At 43.4% G+C, this 21,573-nt stretch overlaps 1 protein-coding gene across 1 annotated transcript; it reads right to left on the bottom strand.

Annotated features, from left to right (window-relative positions):
- Positions 1-381: 381 nt before the first annotated feature.
- REELD1 (reeler domain containing 1) lies at positions 382-11,898 on the bottom strand. The gene is made up of 7 exons (XM_038755047.1): positions 11,697-11,898; positions 8,414-8,642; positions 7,614-7,720; positions 7,141-7,255; positions 4,142-4,208; positions 2,455-2,647; positions 382-1,327 (listed from the first exon to the last, which is right to left on the bottom strand). The coding sequence occupies exons 1-7, from the start codon at positions 11,896-11,898 to the stop codon at positions 681-683; spliced, it is 1,560 nt and encodes a 519-aa protein (XP_038610975.1). The 3' UTR covers positions 382-680.
- Positions 11,899-21,573: the final 9,675 nt, after the last annotated feature.

Here is a 21,573-nt window from a genome sequence, read left to right as displayed (position 1 = left end):
AATTCGCTTCTTTTCATTCAATTCAATAAAACTCTCCAACCTCTGCTTCCTTCCGATCAATTGCCGAGGCTGAAGGGGCAGGCTTCTAGGTTTGCAAATAGGAGAATTCACGCCTGTGCAAAACCTTTCACCTGTTTCTGCTAAATCAGAGCATTATCAGTTCTGAACTTTTTCTTTTTAAGTCAGGCTTCCTGGACGGGGTAGGGGAGAGCCTGGGAGCATAGGGAGGGAGTTTGGATCAGCTCCTCCACCTCTGCAACTTCTGAGAGAAATGAGAGCGGACACTGACACATCGAGGAGGGACAGTATTTCTATTTCTGCTGGTTCCTTAAGGCAACTAGGGAACGTGGAGGCCACAGCAGCTTAATTAATGAGCCAGTTATACAATATTCATTGTGTTAAATTTAGTTCTTCAAACAGAACTTGCAGTTGCAAAGAAAAAAAGCTAAATTACAAGTGTTAGGAAAACAGAGCTCACAAAATACTCCCTCTTTTGCTTAAAAACAAACACAATTTGGTCTGTCCTTCTATCATTTCTCTGGGTTGAAGAGTACTTGTTGAAGTAGATTCAGAAGGGGATATGGTTAAGGCAGCTGTGCGGTAGGAATTCTGCCTAACATGGCTCTTTCAGACTGGCCCTACCAATTAAGGTCTCTGAAAAAGTCAGTGGGATTGGGTTCTCAGACTAGAGTTTTCTTCATCCCCGCTGTAGGGGTTATCCAGTTGTACTCAGCCTGAACCAGCACAAAACTATTCTCCAGTATCTTCTTGACATGCATCACCTCCTCACTATCTGTCCTAGCAAGGATGTCACTGTCTGGTTCACTGAAAGACACTTCTGTTCGCTTGTGGCAATATTGGGCATGGAGACAGCGCAGAAGAGCAGCCAGAGCCATGCCGAGAGTGGCAGAGAGGCAGAGGAGGATGCCCAGCTGCGCTGCCATGCTCTCGGTCTCCTGATGGGAGCCCCCTCCATCTCGTCCTGGCCTTGCAGTCCCCGGCATAGGCTTGGTCACCCAGGGAAGAGTATGTCCACTATCTTCTTTTTTATCACCTTCTTTCCTCTCCTGCCCCTCCTCCTCTTCTCCACCAGTAGCTGATTGGGATAAGAAATTGGCTGAAGCTTTGGGGATCGCTGACTCCCTCGTGGCCACTTGTTGGGAGGTTGTAGGAGCATTTCCAGGGATGATCAAGCTGGCTTCCCCATTGACAAGCTGAGGTACCGCCTCTGTGGCTGAGAGATGCTGAGGGCTGAGAAGGTGGGCTGGGAAAAGGGTTGCTGTGGGCAGAGGAGCTCTTGTCAAAACAAAGAAGTCCCAGGGATCACCTTTAAAACCAACCAAAATGGAGAAACAGAGTAAGAACGGGATTTGAGCCCAAGCTAATGAGAGGAAAATAGACCCAAAATGGATGTGGGAGAGACTGGAAAAGAGCCCTAGTTCTGCTCCTGGAAGCCTGGAGTTTGAGGAAAGAAATTTGGTTCTGTAATTATTCATTATTGATGTTGGAAAAGAGCTCACCTGGAGCCCCCAGAGGCAGTGGAAGTCAAGATGAGGCCCAGACCAGTGTCCTTAAAATAGCCTTCTTCACTAATATAGGCTGTTTGTGCCCCTTCTGAGTGGCCTAAAAGCTTTTAGTATGCTTTCCCATGCCAGGACGCTATGCAAAAGGGGCCATTTATTCTTACCGTAGTTTCTGATACATTTGAGTGAGGATATTATATCATGTTTTATTTTATGCTACTTCAAAAACTTCAAAGGAATAGTAAATCAGCAGGCATGTATATTTTATATTGTCCACTGATCTAACCCCTGGTCCCATACGTGGTTTTTGAGGCCAACGTTATGAAGAGTGGCTGAGAGAAGAAATTACTAACAGAGGCTAAATGGGAAAACAAATCACTAAACCCATCAATTTCTACAATTGCTGATAACTTCAGAGACAGTGTATGCCATAGAGAGGCTAGTATCGATCTCGTGAAATACCATATTGTGCAAGTGAGCCTTTTCTTTCACTGTCACCATCATCATGTTCAGCAGAATATAATCAATCGATCAGTGGTATTTATTGAATGCTTATTGTATGCAGAGCACTCCACTAAGTGTTTGGGAGAGCACAATACCACAGAGTTGGTAGACACATTCCCCACCTTCAACAAGAAGCAATGTGGCCCAGTGGAAAGAGCATGGGCATGGAAGTCATAGGACTTGGGTTCTAACCCCAACTCCTTCACTTGTCTGCAGTGTGACCTTGGGCAAGTTACTTAACTTCTCTCCGCCTCAGTTACCTCATCTGTAAAATAGGGTTAAAGCTGTGAGTCCCATGTGGGGCTGTGTCCAACCTGATTATCGCGAATCCACTCTGGAGCTTAGTACAGTGCCTGGCACACAATGAGCACTTAACAAATACCATAAAAAAAGCAAAACTGAACTAAAAAATGAGCTAAGCCCCTACTGTAGACAGAGTACTGTTCAAGGCCCTCGGAAACGGATAATGTAAAGCCCCTCAAGAAGCTTGCAAATTGGCCTTCGGCCACCTTCTCTCCATCCAACCATGAGTCCCGGAGCTCCTTTGACATCCCAAAGAGGAAGTACAGAATGGTCAATGTGGCTTCATCATTCCCTTTCAGTCCCTCGGGTTTCTCCTGCTGCTCTCATTAAGGGTGGAGAAAAAGTCAAGAGGGAAAGGATTATTTTTTTTCAAAGGATTATTTCTTTTTCATTTTATTTGACAGGCTAACGACATCAGGGCTGTGTGGGATCTCTTTTCGCAACCAACTCCCAGCCAAATCCTTCAGTTTAGGAAGTTGATGAACAAGAAATAAAATCCCTTTTAGGATCTAAAATGTCATAAAATTGGATCTCATTGTAATTTATTTCTTTTGCAATTTAGCCATAACATTCAGAGAACAAAATGAGGGTTTTGTTTAAACAAAACACTAAAGTCAGAGTACCATTCAGATTTAAACCTGGGACTCAGGGACATGAAGCCATTCTAAGCAGTAACAATAATAATAACAGCAGCAACAGTAATATGGTATTTGTTAAATGCTTATTACGTATCAAGCAGTGAACTAAGTGATGGGGTAGATACAAGGAATCAGATTGGACACACAGGATCACAGTCTAATTAAGAGGGACTGTAGACTGCAAGGTACTTGTGGGTAGGGAATGTGTCTACTCTGTTATATTGTACTCTTCCACACATTTAATACAGTGCTCTGCACATAGTAAGAACCCAACAAATATGATTAATTGAGAGAGAAAAGGTATTAAATTCCCATTTTACAGATGAGGAAACTGAGGCATAGGGAAGTTAAGTGACTAGAGAAGTAGCGTGGTTTAGTGGAAAGAGCACGGGCTTAGGAGTCAGAGGTCATGGGTTCTAATTCTGCCTCCGCTACTTGTCAGCTGTGTGACTTTGGGCAAGTCACTTAACTTCTCTGCACCTCAGTTACCTCATCTGTAAAATGGGAATTAAGACTGTGAGCCCCACATGGGACAACCTGATTACTTTGTAGCTACCCCAGTGCTTAGAACTGTGCTTGGCACATAGTAAACGCTTATCAAAAACCATCGTCATTATTATTATTATTGGCCAAAGTCACACAGCGGACAAGTGGCAGAGCTGAGGTTGGAATGCAGGTCCTCCGGCTCCCAGATCCATGCTCTTTCCACTAGACCTCACTATTCCAGTGTTTAGAACAGTGTTTGGCACGTAGTAAGTGCTAAACAAATTCCATCATCATAATTATTATTATTATCTCTTCCACAATGCATTTTTTCCATACAGGTTTTATATAGACCATGCCACTGGAGACTTAAGTAAAAAGGCAACGCACCTCAATCTAGATGGAATGCGATACAATGGAATGAGTATTGGACACATACATATAGCGTTGCTCAAGCCGTGCTTACTGTAATGCAAGTTTTAATTAATGTGGGATCCATTCAAAACATAGACTCCTCCTCACCTGTTCTAGGAAAACTGAGTAGCGTTTGTGTATCTTGTGTTTGTTGAGTACTTTCTGGAGTTTGGGGTTGGGGGAGGAACTCTAAGACTCCTTTCCTGATCTTTTGGAAACCTCCCACCACTGACCCTCAGGCTCAAAATCCAAAGCACCCTACAGCCTTCCTCTCACCTGACCATTCTGCTCACAGTTCAGGAAGGGCCTGGGGGTCCCAGGAGCTGTGGGTGAGCTGTGTGCCCTGAAATGAAAAGGGAAGAACTGAAGGGGAAGAACTTAAGTTGACAACAGCTATAAAAGATTGTTTGTGGGAGCCAGCCTGGGCTCTTTCGAAGAGCCCCTGGGCCAGGGTGGAAGATGGAGCCGACCCCTTCTGCCACATGCTTCAGTTCCACATCCACCCCTCTCTGAAGTGGCTCCCTACTTGTCTCTGTGTTAAAGTGCACTCCCAAAGTGAGTAGCCCTACCAATTAAGGGGTGAAACAGCGGGGTTCCTTATCTCTTTAACATACTTTGGACTTGCAAAACTTAATCTCCCACTAGTTCTGGGTCCTTGGTCCATTCTGAATATTCCCCTCAGAATTTGCCCAGTACCTATGGAGGGCGCGATGGCTAGAGGAGTTTTTCTCAAAACTGAAACTTCCCAAGGCATAAGCTCCCTCCAAGTGCCAGGCTTCGAGCGACGGCTCCAAACAACCAATCAATCGTATTGATTGAGCGCTTACTGTGTGCAGAGCACTGTACTAAGCGCTTGGGAAGTACAAGCTGGCAACATATAAAGACAGTCGCTACCCAACAGCGGGCTCACAGTCTAAAAGGGGGAGACAGAGAACAAAATCAAACATAGTAACAAAATAAAATAAATATAATAGATATGTACAAGTAAAATAAATAAATAAATAAATAGAGTAATAAATATGTACGAACATATATACATATATACAGGTGCTGTGGGGACGGGAAGGAGGTAAGATGGGGGGATGGAGAGGGGGTCGAGGGGGAGAGGAAGGAAGGGGCTCAATCTGGGAAGGCCTCCTGGAGGAGGTGAGCTCTCAGTAGGGCCTTGAAGGGAGGAAGAGAGCTAGCTTCACGGATGGGCAGAGGGAGGGCATTCCAGTCCCGTGGGAGGACGTGGGCCGGGGGTCGATGGCGGGACAGGCGAGAAGGAGGTACGGTGAGGAGATTAGCGGCAGAGGAGCGGAGGGTGCGGGGTGGGCTGTAGAAGGAGAGAAGGGAGGTGAGGTAGGAGGGGGCGAGGTGATGGACAGCCTTGAAGCCCAGGGTGAGGAGTTTCTGCCTGATGCGCAGATTGATTGGTAGCCACTGGGGATTTTTGAGGAGGGGAGTAACATGCCCAGAGCGTTTCTGGACAAAGACAATCCGGGCAGCAGCATGAAGTATGGTTTGAAGTGGGGAGAGACACAAGGATGGGAGATCAGAGAGAAGGCTGAGGCAGTAGTCCAGACGGGATAAGATGAGAGCTTGAACGAGCAGGGTAGCGGTATAGATGGAGAGGAAAGGGCGGATCTTGGCATTTGGTCAGTGTCCGTGCTGCTGAGCCAGCCCGGTTGCTTTCCTCGGTCACTGCTATGTGAAGCAACTATGCTCAGAGAGGGTCTGAGAGGATTTGGTCCAACCCCAGGAATTTCTCTGTTCCCATCTCCTGTAAGAACGTGTTCCCGTCCTTCTGTCGCTGCAGTTCTAGTCAGGCTGGTGGGAATAAATTCCACTGGATGTGTCAGAAGGATACGGGAACTGGGAGCTATATTAACAAGATCCAGAAATAGTGGAAGAGCACAACAGCACAACTATCACAACAACAGTTCCAATACCATCGGATAAATAGTGGATAAATACTAGGGTCCTCCTGAATATAAACTGAAATTCTTCTAACCAGTTCGAGAAAAAGCAGCTAACCTCAACCCTTGTCCAAACAATGTAACCCACTCAGGAATGCTTATTGTATCTTCTGTAAGGTCTACACTTTGCTGTGTCTCAGTTCTTGGGGTTTACATCTTTGGTAGGGGTGCGCACTGAAAATTCAGAAACTTCACAATCTCCCCACTTGAATTAATGTAATTCCATTATCCAGAAGTTATGTTTTAATCTAGAGCATTTTAATCCCACTTTAAATTTTTTCACATAAAAAAATTCAGACAGTTACATTGTTTGGACAATGGTTGAGGTTAGCTGCTTTTTCTAGAACTGGTTAGAAGAATTTCAGTTTATATTCAGGAGGACCCTAGTATTTATCCACTATTTATCCGATGGTACTGGAACTGTTGTTGTGGTAGTTGTGCTGTTGTGCTCTTCCACTATTTCTGGATCTCGTTAATATAACTCCCAGTTCCCATATCCTTCTGACACATCCAGTGGAATTTATTCCCACCAGCCTGACTAGAACTAGACAGTTACTAGAAAAATCTATTGTTTATCTTTTGAAAACAATCTCCGTTATGTGACAGGCATTTAAGAAACACCACCTTCTTCATTGAGGCCAACATCTAAGAAACTCCCAGCTCCTTCAGAGGGTTAACCCCTAGATACCCCGTAACTTATTTGATAATTGGCTTTACCATGTAAAGTATGAATAATCTATGGGTGGATGTGAACCCATTGTTGGGTAGGGACCGTCTCTGTATGTTGCCGACTTGTACTTCCCAAGTGCTTAGTACAGTGTTCTGCACACAGTAAGTGCTCAATAAATATGATTGAATGAATGAATGAATGAATGTTATATCTACACAAGAGATACAAATACATAATTTTAATGGATTGTGGATCAGATAGAAGGCCTGCAGATGTATTCAGATACAGGCATGACTTTAATAGAAAATTGGCTGGAGAAAAATGTATCTGCCTAAATACTAATTATTGCAGAATTATAAATGATGATAATGAGTTTTGCACTCATGGGAATTTTTAAACCAGAATGACTTGGCCATTACAAGGCAAAAGGCCTCGAAGTAACTCAAAAAGCTCTCAAAAAGTAGACCTGACCCCAATTCTGGCAAAGAACTCAACTGGGCCAAGGCAAATCGGCATCCAGGATGAACTTCCTTTATTCCCGGATTTCATAGTTCGCTCCCAGTGGTCAGAGTGAGAGGGCAGGGTGAATAGGGGAGCTGCCCCAGCCCCAGTTCCCTGAGTCCAGCCTGACTAGCTTGACTTGCCCTTTTCCGGAGTTGGATTTTTCAGGGTGCAGTAACCACCTGCCACTCCTGAGAAGCTGCAACAAAGGCACAATTCTCACTGGCCGGAGGAGCATCGGGGCTTGTCCTTCGGGGCCTGTTCCGGAAGCAGATTCAGATTCCTGGGAAACTTGCTCCCTCACTTGCTCAATCCTGCCAGATCAGTTAAATTTGACTTGGGGATTCAGAGCAATTCAGAACACTCCTCCAGCTTCAGGGAGCCTCAGGGCGTTCTAACTTCCCCTGTAGACTTACCACAGCCTGGTTCTTTTCTACGGTCCCTGGTTTTGCAGAGACAAGGCAACCAGTGGTAGAAACTTATAAGTGGAAATGAACGAAAATGAAGGCATCAGTTGTCAGAGACATATACACTGGATAAGTTGTAGTACCTCTGTCTTCCGAGGGAATGGTTTAGAGATCATAAGGCTTCTGCAGCGTTGTTGGCATGTCAGAGCCAGGCTCCTCGCTCCTATCAGAAAGTGTTCTGTTTTGTGTCTGCTGAGACACAACAACTGATTCAATCCTTGCCCAGTAAACGAAATATGACTGGACTACTGATAAACTGTTGAAAAAAGGAATGGCAGTGTGACACAAGGGTGTAGTCTCCCATAAATTAAACCCAGGCCATCCTAACAGAAAGGGAAGAACAACCATCCAAAGGCAAAGAAAGATTTTATTAATACAAGAACTAAAGGGATATTACTTTATTACATTTTTTGACTGACCTCATTGTCATTCGCAGCAAAAAAAAGACTAAAACCTCAGGGAATTTCACACTTGATGCTCCTCCTAGCCTTTTCCATTCAACAAAAAGGCCCTGACTAAAATGCGACATTAGGGCCTTCTCAGTGAATTGGGGACGCTTAGATTCAAGTGATGATTTTGTCTTGAGTTTCATTATTGAGTTGAAATTGACTGGTTTCCAAGAGCTTAAAGCACTTTCATAGCTATTATTTCATTTATCCTCACCACAAACCCCCAGGAGGCAGGGAGGAGGAGCAAGTAATTTTACCTCCATTTTATAGCTGGGAGCACCGAGCCCAGAGATACTCAGAGATTGTCTTGAGTTGTTCAGCAATCCAGTGGGGGATTGGCACCTAAGTCTACTGACCCTTAAACCAGTGTTTTACCCATAAAGCTCCACTATGGGGGAATATGTTCACATAAGTTTAAATATCTACTGAGGAGGGAACTCATGACAGGGAAAGTCTTTAGATGTAAAATATTTGAACACAAGACTTTTCACTTTCCTTACAAGAACTTGATGTCCCCAGTGTGTTGATCTGGTGCCTTCCAAACAAAAAACAGGTTTCTCTTCAGGGATTTATCTGAGTGGGTGACTGTGTCATCTTTTTTAAAGCAATTCATCAGTTTGGAAACAGACGGAACAAAAACAAAAGTGCCAGCTACTTCATCATTAGACACTCTGCGAGCCTGAAGCAAAAACCCCATGAAGTCTCGACTGCTCCTCACAGTCACCGCAAAAATAAGCCAAATAACAAGAACCATTTTGTTTCAAGATAGGTCCATATGCATTTTTCATAGGCATTTGCAAAGTAAATTGATTTTCCTATCAATCCACTTTAGGAAAAATATGATTTTTGGCCAGAGAGGTCCGAAGAGGCCGTGTGTGCGAGGTCACAATGCAAGTCAAGAGCAGGTTTTGGGTTAGACTCTAAGGCCCCTAACTTTCCAGCTTATTGCCTAAACTCCTAAACAATGCAGACTCATCCTTCTGTACTGAAAACCAAGATTTCCACTAGAATGTAAAAGGAGCAGAAATTGCAAACATATTTCTAACAAATGATCTGTCTACATTTCTTTTGAAAATTGTTACACATTAACTTTTCTCTGCAAACAAATAATCACTCATTTTTGTGTGATTTTGAAAATCAATTTTCACTTTCATGAAAATCTCTTTCATATATAAAGGTTTTCCCTAAAGATCATAGTCTCTGTACATTTCAGAAAAAAGATAGTCATGTTTCTGACATTGCAGTAAGCACATATTAATACTTTGCAGTGGAAAAACCTAATGGAAACTTTTATCGACTTCACCTGAATCATAACCGCTCTAGTAGTTTCCGAACGAGGCAGTCAGGTAAGGGGAGAGAGTTTGAATATTGGTGCTGTTGCGCTGCAACCAGGTATGAGAGAATTCTGAAGCAATGAGTTGAGGCTCACTGAGATGAGGAATTATTTCTATGAGCAGATTTCTTCCTCAGTGGCACAGCGGCCTATTCATTTCTTTCTTCTTTCACAGAATTTGTTAAGTGCTTACGATGTGCCAAGCACTTTGCACTACAAGCAACAGCAAGAGAAGCAGCATAACTTAGTGGATAGAGCAAGGGTCTAGGTCAGAAGGACCTAGGTTCTAATCCCAGCTCCGCCATGTGTCTGCTGTGTAACCTTGGGCAAGTCACTTCACTTCTCTGGGCCTCAGTTACCTCACCTGTAAAAATGGGGATTAAGAGTGTGAGCCCCTTGTGGGGCAGGGACTGTGTCCAACCTGACTAACTTGTATCTACCCCAGCACTTAGAACAAAGCTTGGCACATAGCACGTGCTTAACAAGTACCATTATTATTGTTATTATCATCAATTGTTAAAATGGGGGTTAAGAGTGTGATCCCCATGTGGGACAGGGACTGTGTCCAACCTGATTGACTTGTATCTACTCCAGTGCTTAGAAAAGTGCTTGGCAGAGAGTAAGGACTTAACAAATACCATAATAATAATTGTATTATTATTACAATCAAATCACAGCAATTGGCCAGAGGTAGTGGTGACTTAGGCTGCTCTCCCCACCCTCCGCAACCTCGGTGCCTGGAATCTGTAGACTGGCCTGAAGACTTTCCAAGGGGCAATGGGGTAAGGAGAGAGGCTGGGAAATGGAAAGAGTGAATTCAGTCCAACTCAGAGGGCTGGGCTGACATCAGTGGTTCAGTTAAGGCTCCGAGGTGCTATGTATGACTCCCAAAATGTTGGCTCTGTCTCTTGCCTGCCCAGTATAATCCCTGCTAGTGTTAGGTTGGCACAAAACATTAGATTCACCCCATGCAGTTTGGTGCCAGAAGTGGAATTTTCAACAGGAAAATTCTCCTCCAAAAATGTGCTTGGCCCATGGAGACCCAGACTATATCAACAGACTTGTGAATGATGAATACATAGAAAATATTCATAGATTAACTATAAAACAGCTCACTGTGCTTACTGTATTTCTGGAGACCAGATAATTTCCTACAAGGAAATTCTAAGCACTGTAGCATACAGAAAACAAGCAGTTGTGTTTCTATAAGTAAACACATATGAATAAGATGTATCTGTGTGCAAACAAAAATGCATTCCCCTTATGGAAATATTTGCCCAAGCTGCAGCAAACGCTGATTGGCCTTATACAAAATCAGCCGTATGCAAACTCAGCCATATGCAAAACCAGCCCATGAGAAAAAAAAGTCATCCTTGCTCTAAGAGAGTGCTGCTATTGTGGATGTGTTAAATTGCAGGAGACTTTGACCTGGGCTGTCTGCACAAGAATACTTCTACACAACAGATCCTGCCCAGTCTTGCAAGTTTAGTAGGAAAAGCTACCTGTGAGAATAATGAAAGGCAAGATGCCAATGTCCTAACCAAGCCATTTCTGCTAGAAGTGAAAATCTCATAATGTAAGTGAGAACTAACCACGTGACCTATATATTTAACGCAATAGGAACTAAAATATTGACTGCTGGACTGCGTTTTTAGCTTCACTCCGATATGGAGATATTTTCGTGAGTTGTTTTTGAAAGTTCCAAGTGTACCCTTAGCTTCCAAAAGTTACCTAAAGTTTGACAAAGAGCAAAAGCAGTGGGGTCTTGATCATTTCATTTCTCATAACTAACAACTCAAACTGGTTTAATCTTGATGAATGAGAAGAAAAATGCATATTTTATGTACATATATAATACATGAAGGTGGCCAACTCTAATGGCATTTATCCCTGGCGACACAAGAAAACATAACTCATGCATGGCAGTGGCACTTGTGAGCTACCCTGCCCGCCTCATTTATAAAGATTTATAAAGATTAATGTTATCACGGAGATTAGTTATCATGTATTTTTTATATGTACAAATGTTCCTCCTTAAATCCTTCCAGGATGTGCCTGTTTTCTGGCTAAATAACTGCTTTCTTACAACCCGGCCCTGGGAGCTACACTTATCTTGGAACCTGACCTGGAGAATTTGAAACTTTGTGGAGTCGTGAAGTTCCAAGAGGTCATTCCTCACCATCTGAGTTCTCTTCCACTGCTAGCCACATCCCACCCTAAGCCCCACCACACCTATGTACGTATCCTTATACTCTGCCATTTCCCTTATCTGTAATTTATTTTAATGCGTGTCTTCTCCTTAAGACTATTAAGGTTCTTGTGGGCAGGGATGGTGTCTACCAACTTTAGTGCATTGTACTCAGCACACAGTAAGCACTCAGTTGACTGATAGATCCACTGGCCTTCCCAAACACATTTCATTAGATTAAGAAGCAGCACTTAACCTGCCACTTTGTCACCAGGAGAGAAGGTGGACATGTTGGAGTGGATGATGATGTAGTTGTTCCTGGGGATTTGGAGCTGAGCTCTGATATGTTTGGGCTTCATATCCACACAGGCCACAAGACTTGCTCCATGGGAGAAGGTAGCCGTGTATGAGACTAAGCAGAGGGTGGTGAATGCCCACCCTGCCACCGGCACCTGGGCTTTCATCCTCACCTCAACCTGTACCAGGAAAAGGATCAGGAATCTCACTCCAGCTGCAATTCAAGGAAATGAAAAAAGAAACATTGCAAGTGGATGTGAGAGTCACAAGGAACCTCTAAATGTGAGAGACTCTTGACTAACCCATACTCTTTCAAGCTCTTAGTACGGGGCTCTGCACATCGTAAGTGCTCAATACATATGATTGATTGATTGATTGATTGATTAATCCATTGGTAAACTGCAAGTACTTGGCCCCCAGAACAATCAGAAAAGTGCTCAGGTAGTTAGGTTCAAAACTAGATTTGGTGTTCAGGCATTAAACCACCTTCCCTCTGGTGTCCAGTATCACTACGGTTGCCCCTAATTAGAATTTTTATAGGCTGCCCATGGCAAAGAGATAGCTTGAATATGTAAACTCTCTTACATTTAACATTAACTCAGAGACAAAACATGAAATTCATTTTCTGAAGCCAAGTCTGTTATCTGAAGGTATGAAAATGCTATGGAATTAATTATTAGCTAATGGACCCACAATTCTTTTGTCTGTCCCATAAATAACAAGCTATTAAAATACTCAAGTGCCTCTCAATTATCCAGGGCATTGTGGATTATCTATAGCTTGTCACTCTCCTCTTCCTTCCCACTGTTTACTAATATGTCTCTGCTCATTAGCCTTGCCACCTGAAGTGGACAGGGAAAATTCAAATTCGACTCTGGCTATAACCTGGGCACAATTTGGGTAAGGGTTTGAGGGATTAAATGATATAAACCTTAGGAATTACTTCTGGATTTCATTTTTCCAGTCTCCCTCTGCCCCATGACTCTGGATAATCAAGGCTGGTACTGCACAGTCCAAGTGAGGTGGACATAAGCAATTTTCTGATTAGATGCCAAGAGAACTGTCCAAACAGATGAAACAATCCCCCTCTCCAAATCTCCTTTAGGGTCTGAATTATTTTTGGGCCATCATCAAATGAACCAGGTAGTTGTTCAGTCCTCAATTTCATTTGAGCTGTGCAGGTCTAGTCCAATAGGAGTTGACTATTTATTAGGTAAAACCTCAGTTCTTAAATTTATCGTTGAATATATGCTCTAACCCAGCACTTAGAACACTGCTTGGAACACAGTAAGCGCTTAACAAATACCATTTAAAAAAAATCTGAACATCAAATCAATAAATCTTTTACCACAAGTTTGCACAGTATTTCAACATTTAAAAAATTTGACAGACTGTTTATGGTCTGATGCTACACAAAGTACCAACCTTGACTTCTTTGTGAAAGAAAGAACTGAGCTCGGAAAAGGGACAAAAATACTGGTAATAAAGACAGAAAAAAGTGCAAGAGGGAGGTGGGTGTATTCTTTTACCTACCTCAGAATTGTTTCCCCCAATTAATCAAGAAAGTTGTTCCAGGTGGTATACTCTTTTCTGCAGGAAGCGCTAAGCAATGTTCTCCCTCAAAACATCCTAACTCTTTTTCCTTTTCCGTCTCTGAGCTTGGTTTCAAATAAGGAATGAAGTGAGAGGTTTAGCCCACCATGGTGACCAATTGCTGTAGCTCCCTGGGCACCTGAGTTAGCTGTAGCATTAGATGAGCAAGGAAAGGGGCTTCCTGCCCCTCTGCTCCTCACTGGTCATTGGAAAACAAAGCTCAGGAGCTCTTTGTGTAACAGGAGGCTCCCTTCTCCCCTTGTATATCAAATACAAAAGACTAAATGTACGGGAAAGACTGTGCTAGGCCCTCGGCTACTGACACACTCACTTTTCCCAGCTTCTGACTTATTCTTTCTCTCACCTTCTCCTCCTGTCACAGAGAAGTCAGGGGAATCTGCATTCTTTGCCATTATCCTTCACTTACCTTGGAACACACGTTCCCTTCGGGCCTGATGCAATTGTTTCCCCTTCAGAATTCTTGAGGAACATCCTTTAAACAAAGTTCATTTTTTTCCCTTCAGTTTCTCCTCTAATAGGAAAGACAACAGCTGTTACCACTAATACTCAACATCTAAGCGAACTACCCCTCAGAGCCCCAAATCCAGCCTTAATCGTATTAGTTTTCTCTTCACACACGCACCCTCCCTTTCTCTCACTTTCCTGCTCCCTTCCTCTTTCTCCCTCTCCCTCTTTCTATCTTTCTCTCTCTATCCTCTCCTTTTTCCTCTCTCTAACCCTCATCCGTGTAATCATTTCAAACTTCAAGCCTCTGCCACAAAAACAGATACAAAAAGGAGGAAAGAATTAGTTTTGTACAAGATCAGCCTTGGCATCCTGTCCTGAAGCTTCAGTAGGATGGGGCCCTTGTTTGTTTCTCTCTGCTGTAGAGAGGGTGCTTGCAACAAAGATATTTCAGCTCTCTTTGCTTCTTGAAACATTCTTGCCTGAAGACACAAGTGCTAGTGTTAACGGTGAGAACTGTTCTATGGTAAGAGGGGTGCCACATCAGAGACAAACCACATAGAAAAATAGCTTGCCTGGTATTAAAGCATAATTCTACAACAGAGCAAAAAACAAGAAAGCCTGAGTTTTAAATCAGACACCCAGCCTGAACTCATGCCCTGTGTAGCAACAGACTCTTTGATACTCAACAAGGCGAATGCTTCTAGGGGTTTCTGTCCCTCCAGTAGAGATGCTTTGAACAACACAAGAGCTTAACAGGGAAAAAGCAGTGAGGTTTAGTGGAAAGAGCACAAGCCTGGAAGTCAGAAGACCTGGGTTCTAATCCTGGCTCTGTCTTTCTGCTATGTGACCTTGGGCAAGTCACTTAACTTCTCTGTGCCTCAGTTCCCTCACCTGCAAAATGGGAATTCAATATCTATTCCCCCACCAACTTTTTTTTTTCTTACGGTATTTGTTAAACACTTACTATGTACCAGACACTGTTCTAAGCACTGCAGTGTACTAATCAGGTTGTAAACAGTCCATGTCCCAGCGCTTTACAAATACCATTATTATTATTAAGTAATTGTAAAGAAAATATAATTTTATAGCCCTAATCTCTGAAGTATTTTAAGCATGTTGTAGATTTCATTTTAGTTTAACTAACCTTTACAATAGCCCTGTTGAATAGGTAAGAGCTTGTATTATTACCAGGGAATATGCATGGCCTTTGCTTGATTAACAAAAAGTTTTACTTTTCCTCTTTGTTTCTTTCCTTTTCCAATCCTTTGTTCCTATAATTCTCTCCCTGCTCCTCCTTTTGTCTCTCTTCTGCCACGCTCCTCCACTTGTCCTAGAGCCCCCCAATTCTTCTTTCAGTCTGTCTGTCTTTCTGTATTTCTCTCTCAGTTTTGTCCTCTCTCTGATCACTGTTCTTGTCCCTACTTGAGGTTCCTGGTTCTGCTCATTTTCCCTTCTCATTCTCCTTTTGGCTCACCAATTTCCCTTCATTTTCCATGTCTCTGTTTACATTTTCCATCTTTGTTCCTCCAGATTCCTTTCTATTCGTTTTACTCAGCCTGTCATTCTTCTCCTTTACTCTCTTTCTCCATCTCTTCATGGCCCTGATCTTTTCCAGGGTCTCTCACTTCTCACTCTCGACTCTGTCCTCTGCTGATTCTCTCTCTCTCTCTCTCTCTGAACTCTCTTCTCTCTGCTCTCTGACTCTCTATGATCTTTCCTGTCTCTGTCTTTCTGAAGTCTTTCCTGTCTTCTATCTCACATTTTTGCTTCCCCTTCCCCGACTCTGAATAGGAAAATGGTCACTGCGGTATATTGGGAGCAGGGTGGTGGCTGCTTACCATGGCAGCACTACCAGCAGGAGAGGCAGAAGAAGGTCTTACCATCTGGCTCTCTTCCTTGGCCTTTTTGCTTATGCTACTGGGTCTCCACCAGGGTAGGGCTTTGGTTCTGAGAGTAGAGGAAGCAGTTAGAAAGGAGGGCATTGCCAGTGGGTGAAACGGAAGGGCAACTTGCCCATTCGAGGCCCCCATGCTGCAGCGATTGGAAGCAAGTGTGCACCTCCAAATCTATGCGCTTAGGAAATGTGGCCCGTGCCTGCCTATTCGGGTGTACGTTGGTGTAGGCAAATGGAGACAGCAACCCCTATAGAATGAGAAATAGAACAGGGGGTGGCCATTTCGAGCACCAGAGGCAGGGCCCAGACTTGAGTGCCTGGAGAGTTGCAAGTCAAATCCTCCATGGCAGCCCATGGGGTGGGGAGTGAGTTGGTCAATTAATCCTATTTTTGGGTGCTTACTGTGTGCAGAGCACTGCACTAACTGCTTGGGAGAGTACAATGTAACTATATTTGCTGCCCACAGTGAGCTTTCTGATGCCAAGACAGCCAGGGAGAGAGGCACTACCCCATATATATCCTGGAGTTCAGGGCTGCAGAAGGTTGGGAGGTTGCTACCTGCACCTGTGACTACAAGGGAGTCATGGAGGAGCCACTGTGGGCTGATGTGGCTAGCTCTGAGGCAAGGGTGCATTAATTCGCATGGCAGTTTGTCCTTCTGTACTCAGGCCTATGTTTCCCCATCTTCTCTTCCTGTATTCTTTGAAATATGGTTTCTTCCTACCTCTCCTCCTTTCCCCCTTTCTCTTAGTCTCTCCCTGTTCCTCGCCTTTTCCTTTCTGCCTTTTCTAGTCACTTTTCTTTTATCATCATCACCACCATCCATAACTGCATTGAGAAGGCCTATTTTGGGCTGAGCACTCAGCACTTGGGTGAAAAGCAATTAAAGAGCTGATTCCTGCCTTCAAGGAATTCTCAATTTAACGGGGAAGTCAAGTAACAGGTTGATGAATAGCCAAAAGTTTAAACTAATAATTACTAATAATAGTGGTATTTGTTAAGCACTTGCTATATGCCTAGTATTTTACTCAGTGCCACACTGCTTCCCAAAGCATAAGACCGAAATAACAAATGGATAAACAGACATGTTAGTTGATTACGGGTGCTCAGGTGGCTGAGGGCCCAAGCATGATAGAGGGGATCAGAAAATAGGTCATGGAGGAGGTGACTTTCTGAAAAGGCTTGACGAATGGGCGGGGACGAACATGATTTGGTGAAGGCAAGGTGAGAAGGGGAAGAGTTAAAGAGCACATTAAAGAAGCAGCGTGGCTCAGTGGAAAGAGCACGGGCTTGGGAGTCAGAGGTCATGGGTTCTAATCCTGGCTCTGCCACATAATAATAATTATAATAATAATGATGATGGTATTTGTTAAGCGCTTACTATGTGCAAAGCACTGTTCTAAGCACTGGAGAGGTGAGGTTACAAGGTGATCAGGTTGTCCCATGGAGGGCTTAGTTTTAATCCCCATTTTACAGATGAGGTAACTGAGGCACAGAGAAGTTAAGTGACTAGCCCAAAATCACACAGCTGACAGTTGGTGGAGCTGGGATTTGAACTCATGACCTCTGACTCCAAAGCCCATGCTCTTTCCACTGAGCCACTCTGCTTCTCCAGCGTGTCTCCACATGCCTGCTGTGTGAACTTGGGCAAGTCACTTCACTTCTCTGAGCCTCAGTTCCCTCATCTGTAAAATGGGGATGAAGACTGTGAGCTCCACGTGGGACAACCTGATCACCTTGTATGCCTCTGGTGCTTAGAACAGTGCTTCACATGTAGTAAGTGCTTAACAAATACCATCATTATTATTATTATAAGTGCTGGGGTAGATGGGCTCACAGTCTAGGTAGGAGGGAGAACAAGTATTGAATCCCTATCTGGCAAATGAAGGAACTGAGGCACAGAGAAGTTAAGTGACTTGTCCAAGGTCCCACAACAGGTAAGTGGTGGAATCATGATTAAAACCCAGGGCCTCACCACACTGCTTCCCAAAGCATAAGACCGAAATAACAAATGGATAAACAGACATGTTAGTTGATTATGGGTGCTCATGTGGCTGAGGGCAAAAGCATGATAGAGGGGATCAGAAAATAGGTCATGGAGGAGATGACTTTCTGAAAAGCCTTGAAGAATGGGCAGGGACAAACATGATTTGGTGAAGGCAAGGTGAGAAGGGGAAGAGTTAAGGAGCACATTTTGGCTCCATTTGTTACAAGGTTCCCAAGAAGTTCAGAGAAGTTATACTATTTTCCCACAGTTACCCAGCAGTCAGTAGGATAGTTGGAAGTAACTACCAAGTCTAATCCAGAACTCACTCGCGTCCTTCATATAAGAACATACCAATAAGGGAAGCATTATTCATCATAGCAATGGCATTTCTGAGGCCCCACCAAAAAGTCTACTATTAGTGAATCAATAATATGCATCTTAGCAAAGCCTTTAAAAACTGTTCACTGACTGATTTCCTTTTCTCAGTAGCTGGAATGGCAGTAATATTTTTCATATCACTCAATATTGTATCTTATCACCCAATCACACAAAGCACCTACTCTACTATTCTTCTTGTACAAAGCAGCCTCGACATTATATTGAAGAACTTTTAGTTAAGTGAACAATACTTTGTAGAACAGGGTAATGTGACAATGATAACTCAACAATACCTTAATAGGTTTCATTTTTCACATGCATCACACCTCAGACTGATGCAATTTGAAACGATCAAGATATGAAATTGTGAAAAATGGAAGAGGCTCTACATGCCAAGGTTTATCTCATATGGTGCTTAAGTACTGAGCACTACCAAAAAACCTTGATTTTTAGATTACTGCAGTATTTAGTTAGTGCACCTACAGGGTTGCTGCAAAGCGTTGGGGCCATTTTGGAAACATGGGGCTTGTTTTTTTCAGAATGGAAAGAAAAAAATACCAGGTCTCCCTCCCCTTTAGAAGATGAGCCCTATGTACGGCAGGGGTGGTGTTCAGCCTGATTGCGGCGGTGTCCTAAGCGCTTAGTACAGTGCTCTGCACACAGTAAGAGCTCAATAAATATAGTTGAAGGAATGAATGAATGAAATATCATTATTGTTATTCTGCTAGTGGCTGACATAATACGGGAAATTATATTGAAAAATGTCAGTATGGTGATACCTTTTAACTATCTACATTCTAGACTGTAAACTCATTATGAGCAGGGAATGTGCCTGCTAATTCTGTTGTACTCTCCCAAGTGCTTAGTACAGTGCTCTGAATATAGTAAATGTTCAATAAATACCATTGATTTATTGATTGATTGATCTACTCCCTAACCCATTAATTCCCACTGACTCAATGACTCCTCACCCAATTTTTCTGAAACACACAATCCCAGCATTGCAGGACAACTCCATGAATAGGCCTCTTCTTTTTAACGTGGTGCACTAAATGGGCTGGGACATTTGGCTACACTTCCTTGCAGTACATCGTAAGCTCCTAGTGTGTATAGGGAATACTTTCTGCAAATCCCTATAAAGCTAAATCAAGGCCATTAAATGTTAATAAACAATGTTAATGGGCTAGAGTCTTTCCTTAAAAAAGGGAAGCGAGTTTAGCACAGCTTTGAAACCTCCTTATTTCCACTCTGAAGCTGAAGTGAATGGTCATTTTTCCATTAACAAACAAGTTGCTTAAATGAAAGCATCACCAAGAGCACAGCTAGGAGAAATAAGAGCCTCTTAAATGGGTGTTTGAAATGCAAAGTACACTTGGCATGGAGCATTCCCGTACAAGCTGCAGCTCAGGAGGGGACTACTGCTTCCCATCCAAGGAAAGGGAAAAGGAAAAAAAAGAATGTGTCAGGTATGTTTTGGAACAGTTTCATCCTCTTAGTGGGTCTGTTCAGAATGAATAACATGGGCCCACTGTCAGCTACGGAAGTCAGCTGCACTGTTGCAGCAAAGGCAGTGCCATTGCTTGGGATGGCTCCAACTGGGCCATGGAAACCCAGGAGGGCAGTGGCACATGAGTGAGCAGACCTTCCAGTTTCTGGACCACAAGGTCACTACTGGTCAGGTCGCTTCCATGGTTTCTCCTGAAAAACTTAGCTCTAAGACAATGTCCTTGGTGAAACAGCTGCCGCTCTCAGTCATTCCCCATGCATCATGTCCCGATGGGCAGAGAAATGCAGTGTTTAGGAATTGAAATTGGCCCTATTCCCAGCTTGGCTTGGGATTTGGTTATGAATAGCAGAGGTCAGGAAAGGATCCCAGACTATGCAAGGGTCCGTTCTGGCTTGGAGAACACGACTGACACGAGGAGAAGGAATATGTTCTCCAAGTAGCGTGGCATAGTGGATAGAGTAAGGACTTAGGAGTCAGAAGGTCATGGGTTCTAATCCCCCACTCCGCCATCTAATCCCCCTACAGATGAGGTAACTGAGTCACAGAGAAGGGAAGTGACTTACCCAAGGTCACACAGCAGACAAGTGGTGGAGGAGGAATTAGAACCCAGGTCCTCTGACTCCTGGGCCCACGCTCTTTCCAATAGGCCATGCTGCTTCTCCTACAAATATAAGTACTGTGGGGATGAGGGTGGTGTGAATATCAAGGGCTTTAAGGGTTCAGTTCCAAGTGCATGGGTGATGCAGAAGGGAGAGGGAGGAGGGGAAATTAGGATTTATTCAGGGAAGGGCTTTTGGAGATTTGATTTTAATACAGCTTTGAAGGTGGGGAAAATGGCAGTCTGTCAGATATGAAAGGGAAGAGGAGGAAATTCCAGGCCAGAGGGAGGATATGGGCAAGGGGTGGCAGCAAGATAGATGAGATCAAGGTAAAGTGAGTAGGTTGGTGTTGGAGGAGTGAAGCTTGTGGACTGGATTGTAATAGGAAATTGGTGAAGTCAGAGAGGAGGGGGCAAGGTGATTGAGTTCTCTAAAGCTGATGGCAAGGAGCTTCTGTTTGATGCAGAGGTAGATGGGCAACCATTAGAGGCTTCTGAGGAGTAGGGAGATGTGAACTACATGCTTTTCTAGAAAAACGATAGTAGACATGTAACAAATTACTACTACAGGCCAGGCCCAATGTGGGTCAAACCAACAAGGAGCTACCCTTATTTGTAAACAATGGAGGAGAAGTGGGTAAGAGACCTCACTTTTAGTAGTATCTTTGAATAAGGACAGCTATGGATTAACTGGCAGTGGGCTGAGGGAAGCAATGCAGGAAGAGGCTATCAGTTATGTGGGCTTCCAGGTAATTCAGGAAGCAAGCACAAGGGCACACCAACATAAAAGTCCATTTCTACTGCCTCAACCTGACATTTTTCAAGGCTCCTGAGCTAAAATGCAGCAAAGAGCATTTGTGGCATCTTGCTTTAGCTGCCTAGAAAGATAAGCTCCGTTTAGGCCAGTATAATTCTGTAATAGTTTTTCAACCTGACAATAGTTATCCATCTGTCTCCTCCTTCTAGACTGTGAGCCTGTTGTTGGGTAGGGACCATCTCTATATGTTGCTGACTTGTACTTCCCAAGCGCTTAGTACAGTGCTCTGCACACAGTAAGCACTCAATAAATACAATTGAATGAATGAATGAATCCATACAAACTGGGCAAATGGCCAAAAATATGTTTATTACTCTCACTCAGAAATGAGGACTTTTTTTTTCAGGAAAATGAGATTCCACTCTCGAAAAAAAGAATATATTAAAACTGTCAAAGTGAAAGATGTTTCTAAACTTAAGCCCCCTCCCCCAAATCTTACTCCTGTTATCATTTCAAGCCCATTAAAATTTGCTGTTTTATATTCCCTAACAGTGTCCTAAAGAAATGAGGGAAGCAATTTATATTCATATTGAAGATGTAAATCTCCTACCAATAGCATCCCCTCTAGAAAACTACTGGAAACTGGGATAAATTCTGAAC

The sequence above is a fragment of the Tachyglossus aculeatus genome, chromosome 12 (assembly GCF_015852505.1).
Source record: "Tachyglossus aculeatus isolate mTacAcu1 chromosome 12, mTacAcu1.pri, whole genome shotgun sequence".
Lineage (NCBI taxonomy): Eukaryota > Metazoa > Chordata > Mammalia > Monotremata > Tachyglossidae > Tachyglossus > Tachyglossus aculeatus.
The sequence above is the reverse complement of the archived record's forward strand: the minus strand, read 5'-3'. Positions and strand labels throughout refer to the sequence as shown.

Bases quoted from the DNA above. Each gene is read 5' to 3' on its own strand.
- REELD1 (XM_038755047.1), bottom strand. From the start codon at position 11,898: ATGAAAGCCCAGGTGCCGGTGGCAGGGTGGGCATTCACCACCCTCTGC. The intron at 4,209-7,140 runs GCAAGTCAAGCT...TTTTCATTTCAG, and splicing joins AAATCCAACTCCGGAAAAGG to GGCACACAGCTCACCCACAG. The intron at 1,328-2,454 runs GTAGGGGCTTAG...TTGGTTTTAAAG, and splicing joins TGAACAGTACTCTGTCTACA to GTGATCCCTGGGACTTCTTT.